Below are 6,845 nucleotides of genomic sequence, written 5' to 3' on the forward strand. Positions count from 1 at the left end.
GAAATCTTCAGCAGGTGCTCACCGTCAACTTTCTGTCTCTCAAAGTTTGGGACATACTGTTGGAGAGTATCATCCAGCCCTAAGAGACAGAAAGAAACAGAAGAGAGAGAAGCCACACAAAGAGGCTCTTTCAGTGAGAGTGCTGACAGATCTGCCTGCTTTGACACCATTTGAGAGTTACAGCAAATACTGGAATGCTAAGCCTATAACCCATATTTACCCAATGAGCCCCAACCTGAAAGATATTCTGTGCTCCTAAGTCGAGTGCAAGCCAGAAACACACAGGCAGTCTTTCACTGCAGTTCACACTTATGAGGTCAGTCAAATACACACACACACACACACACACGCTCACACACACATTTTCATGAACAATTGGGCTACATTGCTCCAAAGGTACAGAAACTGCAACTAGTCTTTCAGACCATGCCCTGAAGCACAAGTTCTGTTTGTTAACTGTGAAAGGGATCAGCTGACTCATTTGTCTCCTAGGCAGAAGTGTCTTTTGTCTTTCTCATTCTTTGTAATCATTCGTCACTTCACAAAATTGATCATCATTATCTGGCTGCCCTTATTGGCTGGCTAAAATACAAAAGAAATGCAATCTTTATTGTCACCTTTATCAAATCATTACTGAAAAGCACCATTTTTTAAGTAGGGACAGCTGTCCCTGTCCCAGCTTGAAAAAAATATACTTACTGATATTTTTCAGCATTATAAATACTGAGCATTATTAAAACCAAGATAATAACACTAACATTAATCTTTAAGCATTAATTAATTAACAAATGAATGCACTTACAGTGAATCCCATAGCGGAAACCACTGAATTGGTAGCACTGGGACCGAGCAGGGCTAATTATTTTGCTGTATATTCTAGCTTGTCCTCTCCATGTGTGTTTGTAGCGTGGGGGAGGGCATTATGTCTGCTGCACTGATAGAGCTTCTTTGTGGGGGGTAGTATCTCTCTCTCCAAATCAAAGAGGCAGAAGGAGGTGGGAGGAGCGGGTGATGGGGGGGGGGGGGTTGGGGCAAAGGGCAAGATTGTCAAGAACCCCCTCTTTTCACCCCAAGGGACAACAGCTGCAGTCTCCATAGTCAGAAACAAAACAATTCAGGCAATAGTACCATTAGAACATATAAATACCATTTACATCCAAATTTAGTGAAAGTGTCATTTAGATAAAGTATCTAAGCAACCAGCAGTTTAAGAAGATGACCAGCTAGAATACATCATATTATTTTATCTAAGAGAGAAAGAAAGACCCAAGCACATCTTTCCATAATAGCAATCCTAGTATCTAGCTTGCATTGGCTCTTGGGCTTGGGAACGCACTTCCAAGCATGAGAAAATGGAAATAAGTCTAGGCATCAGCGCAGTGTGCTTGAGAACATTCCTTTAAATGTGGTGGCACAGAGTTCAAAAGCCGATGGAACTCGGTCACCATGACAGTTATGAATCATCACATTAGTTATTGACATAGCAGTGGTAGCTCAGTGGTTAAGGTCCTTGACTTGTAATCAGAAGGTTCCCACTGTTGGGCCCCTGAGCAAGACCCTTAACCTCAATTGCTCAAGATGTGTTCAGTCATAATTGTAAGTCGCTTTGGATAAAAGCGTCAGCTAAATGCCATAAATGTAAACACAGAGCGTTTAGTGTATGTTACACATCAGTCACACAGCAAAGGAACACAACAGCTGCCATTCACATAAAACCTTCTGAAAGCTGCATACTTATGCAAAGAGAGAGATGGCATATGTATTGTTTTCTCTACGGTTTTGATGTGATGATGATTCTTGACTTATACACAATCTTAAGTTAAAAGGCTGAAATGTCTGATTCTACTGAAAAGTAAGATATTGTACATTATGTACAATAGGCTGTAACATATCACATTTATTATTATTCTAATTTAGCATTGACCAAGGATGCAAATGTCATGATGATTGTATGCTCACAAAGCACGATTCACCTCTAACTAAATAATTAAGTTACTGTGTAAAAACATTTAGCTACTGTTTGTTTGGCTAGTGGCAGAGTGATATGTATAGTAGGGTCATATTTAGCTGCAGTCTGAACTAAGATGGCCCATTACCAGGAGCATGGGTTCTGTTTTCTGGGCTGTGAATGAGTGGATTTTGGCTGTGGTCAGCATTCCAGTGCTGGGAGGTCAGCAGAGGGAATGTTTACCCCGTCACCCCACCAACACGGAAAAACAAGAGCCGACGCGAAAGGGAGTCAATAAAATAAGCATTTAAAGGGACTCTTCCCCTGTGGCTATTGCATCAATCTTTTTCACAATAATAGGAGAGGGTGGCAAAATAGAGTGAAATAGAGAAAGAGTGTCAGGAACGAGGGCTAGGCCTCGCGGTGAGACATCCCGAACAGGGATGTGGAGTCTGGGACACCCCACAACACCCTGACCAAAATTCTAGCACATGAGAATTTAAAAAAAACATTTCCTGCCTAATTCGCCAATTCCTACGACATGTCCTTGAACGTTGACCAATAGGATTTTGGAGTGCTCTCTGGCGCACATATATAAACACGGTGAAGGGACAGGGGGATGCTGCTGTTACAGCTGTCAGGAGGAACCATGAAGTAAAGGAAAGGTTCACAATCCCAGCACATACTGTCCTGTCCCTGACACCCAGGAATGGGTCCACTGTCATTTCTTCCCTTCGTTTCTTTTTCTTTTCAGAACGCAAAGCTGCCGGCATCACACAGAGTACTTCTGTAGCCATGATCGACAATGTCTTGACCCTCCTCCCCGGCGACCTAGGAACTCGCACAAGGACATGAATGATGATTCAGTGTCAAACGTGTAGTGTTGCCAGTCACCCGACCAAGACACGGCAAGAATTTATGGAATTATGATCGCCTATTCTGACATAGTGACCAGACAAAAATATTGTGTAGTCTGATCCTAGTATTACATATTCAAGTGAGAGACACAGACCCAGTTTGCGCCCGCCAGGTAAAACAAAACTGGTACCAATAAGTCATCAGTAAGAAACTACTAAAACAGCTGCATTTTAGCTTTTTATAGGACTATTCATAGGGTTGATGTCTGGGCTAGCTTTACCGAGGATTTACAAGATAAGCTTCAAGCATGCATGGAACACCAGCTTACTTACAACATGTTACACAGTGTTAAGGTTCTTTATGTCTCTATAGAAAAAAATACTTTTAGGTAAAGCCTCAGAAAGATACAGAACATTTGGTGGCTCTTTATGTCAAATCCTGGTTATATCTATCATTAAAGGGCTCTACAGACCTCATATGCCAGAATTGACTCTGGTGGTTTGGGCCCAGGACATTTCTTAGAAACCTGCAGCCTAATTGATGTGATCATTTCCACTGATCCAATGTTACCTCATCAGCACTGATTGGCTTGTGACACTAACATGCCTGCTGACGTATAAAAGCTGCTTTGTTTTGTTGATGATCAGGAATTATTGTTATACTGGCATAACCTTTATGCCCATGGTGATGTGCACTGTTTTGAAAAATGCTGCCAAAACATTGTAGTTCTGTCTCATGAACCAGGAAGGGTCATACTTAATAAACCAGTAAGTGGCAATTGTTTTGTTTTGATATTTCAGCGTTTCTCCCTAGATTATTCATCTATCAGCATTACGTATTAATTATTACAACAAAGCAAAGATGGGGAGGAGGAAGGGACTCTAAAGGGGACAAAACTCACATCTACTCATAAACACCCATAAACAGACAGAAACGTATTGTCACAGTTTATCTCCTGCATATCCAAGGATGATCACTATCTACACTGCTTTCCAATACTCCTGCTGTTTCTCTACAGAACGATCAGTTAGTAGCTACATCACACTACTCAGTTGGCCTTTCAGCAGCTTAGTGTGATTGAAGATCCTTTGTTTATGCTCCATAATAGCACCTGCCAGCAGAAACATGCAGACATGCCAGCACATGATGCAACTCTCACTGGTACCTGCATTACTCTCTTACTCAATTTACTGCAGTGTATCCTCACCATATCCTCACCATATTTTTAAAAGATCTTTGTTGTGATCTTTTCATACATAATTATTTTTAAATGAACCAAACTCAGTTCTGATAAGGGCAACCGAAAAGGGAGCCATGTGCAACTGACTGCACTTCTTTGACAATGTAAGCGAACTATAAAGAGGACTCGGTTCTCCTTCTGGTCCTCTTTGGAATGGATGAGATCTCTGACCACTTGTCATTCATACCACAGTTCCTTTAGAAAACAGACCCTATCTGTGAAACATTAAATTATGACTACTGAATTAAAGATGGAAACTTTTCATGCCACTGTTATTTGGTTTTACGAAATTTCATGAAACACATGAAAAGACAACAAAAACTGGCATACAATATCAAAACTGTTTACAAAAACTCAAGAGGAGACAAGTATGGAGGAGACGCATTTTGCCGCGGAACCACAAAATCCCTTGTGAAGTCATTTTTTCTCAAGTTTGTTTTTATCCATGAACACTGCGACTGTGTATGGAAAACCTCAAGGGTCGACGTAAATAAAAATTTGAAACAAATTGGGATCGTTTTGTCAAATGAATGATGGTACATATTGTGGTTGAAACAAACTGAATTCAGTTAATTTTGGGGCATGTTTAGAGTTTGTTTGACTTTGAGGTGGTTGGGCATGTTAACATAGGCAAAAAAACTATGACTCTGTGCAGTCCGAGTCCACTCGAAATGCTGAAACAGCCTAAGTGTACATTCTTTACATTCATTACTGCCTAGACCAAAGTTCAATGAAACTGCATTCTCTTGTCACATTTCATGGCTGGCAATACACTAGTTACCTAAAGATTCCTGTCATGGCATAAACCCATTTTTTTTGCAGATCAGTAACCCCAAACATCAAGAAATTAAAAAAAAGCTGCTCTAAATCACTGTGTTTTGAAGGCAAAGCTAACTTCACTCCCATTGTAACTTCACTCCTGTGTATGTGCTGCTGCATGGTCTGTGCCTTGGAAGCTGATTGTCTATTTTGACCGATTTAACTATTTGATGTCTCAAATGTCCATGTCTGTGGACACTGGTCCACAGTGTGTACTGTGGTGTACTGGATAATGCATAATAAAATACCAAAACATTTAAAGGTTGAATAAAGGATACTACATGAACCATTCAATATGGTTTTTTTTCTTTACTCTGTCTTTCTGCTTTACGTGTTTTGTTTACTCCAAACAGCCTATATTACACTTAACTGTCATTACAATATCTGCAATCAAAACAACAGGATTGCAAAATGCATTGAACAGCCAATGGTTCTTCATGAACTGTCCTGTCTGTGACATTCACTATCCTCTCTCTATTTAATACTTTATTGTATCAGCAGCGACAGAATGTAAATTTGGCAGGCAGCCAACATTCTTAAAACCAGTCATGTGTATTCTGTTATTATCCCCCTGATGGCCAGAAACTAAATGGGAAATTGGTAAAGAAAACGGAAAGGGTCTCGAAAGCCTGGCTGTGTCTGTGTGGGATCAAGGATCACCAAAGACCAAAAAATAACAGCAAACAACATGGTGCAATTATTATTATTTTTTTTACTGATTTGAATAATTTACACTTCTAATATGAACATCCCAGCTGACAGCATTATTTATCTTACGAGATGTAAGGGTTACATATGTCTTGGCGTTTAGTCCAAGCCATTTACCAACAGGTGGCATTAACCAAAGTTGGCATAGAACAAACTGATTAATCGGTATGATAACAGTCCTATTTTTACTGATCTGAGAAAGCCCGCTTAAATGTGTTTTTCTTTTTTTTTTTCTTTTTTTTTTTTTAAGATTATCCAAGCATGATCGCAAGTGCTCCTTAACATGCATGGTAGTAAACAGAAGCACTCTACCGCTTTCAGTAAACAATTACACAAAATATTACAATTGTATAGTACGATTATATGATACAAATAATTTAATTCAGATAGCAACCGCCAAAGACATGTTTTTGAATAGGCTATACATCCGTATGTCAAGAGTAAAAATGATCTCTTTTTGAAGTTTGCATTGAAAAGTTTCGTGGCCACTGGAAAAAAGTGCAATTAGTGAGATAAACGAAATAAGTATTTAAGTCCTACCTCTCATCCAAACGACAACCTGGGTTGGTGACCATTTTGATATTGGTTCCATTTTTCTTCTGCGGCAAAACGTTGATCACTTGAGGATCTATTCCTCATGCACGTTTTCCATTGTCATTTCAAAGACACAATAATAAATTGCAAATGTCTTTTAATGGGCTTCAGCAACTGTAGACCACTGTGCTGAGTAGCTTACGGCTGGGCTTGAGTGAGTTCGACGAGCACTGAGGCAAACGCTGGAGAAGTTGGATGGGCGGATCATGTTACGCTTTCAAGCTAATTTCAGCGAAAACCGCTGTTGGGGAGGCAACTTACTTTCAAGAGTGGTCCCTACCTGACGCACCTTATGGGTGGTCAGAACGCCTCAGAAAGAGTTTTAATATGCACATCAAAATTAGATACATGCCATAAGTACACTACTTTCCCACCTTAGACTTGTCACTGAAGTGCTTTTGAAGAGTTAAAACAGGAATAAAAACGATGTCAATTTAGTGTTAAAGCTGCTGTAAGCTAATTATTGTATGAATACAGGCAAAGCTATCCTTACACCCTGAGTACTATGAGTAAAGTAGCTGCTCTAAGAGGGAAAAAAATGGTCTTCGTGATTATTCTGGACAGTGCAAATAAGAAATAATATTTTAAACAGGGCCCGACTGTATTAAGCAATCTTCTGTACAAAGAGCCAGTCCACTCTGCCTGTGAGTGACTTCGCATGTGCAAGCAGCACACAGA

General features: G+C 40.0%; 1 protein-coding gene across 1 annotated transcript in view; it reads right to left on the minus strand.

The window, feature by feature from the left end:
- cnksr3 (cnksr family member 3) overlaps positions 1-6,366 on the minus strand; it is a 24,225-nt gene extending 17,859 nt beyond the window's left edge. The window contains exons 1-2 of the mRNA XM_081717606.1: positions 6,114-6,366; positions 1-79 (exon numbers count right to left, since the gene is read on the minus strand). The exon at positions 1-79 is cut by the window's left edge and continues 85 nt beyond it. Of these exons, the coding sequence (XP_081573732.1) occupies positions 1-79; positions 6,114-6,165 (131 nt within the window). The 5' untranslated portion in view covers positions 6,166-6,366. The remainder of the gene's footprint in view (positions 80-6,113) is intronic.
- Positions 6,367-6,845: the final 479 nt, after the last annotated feature.

The sequence above is a fragment of the Electrophorus electricus genome, chromosome 7, assembly GCF_041902795.1.
Source record: "Electrophorus electricus isolate QZ-2024a chromosome 7, ASM4190279v1, whole genome shotgun sequence".
In the NCBI taxonomy this organism is placed as follows: domain Eukaryota; kingdom Metazoa; phylum Chordata; class Actinopteri; order Gymnotiformes; family Gymnotidae; genus Electrophorus; species Electrophorus electricus.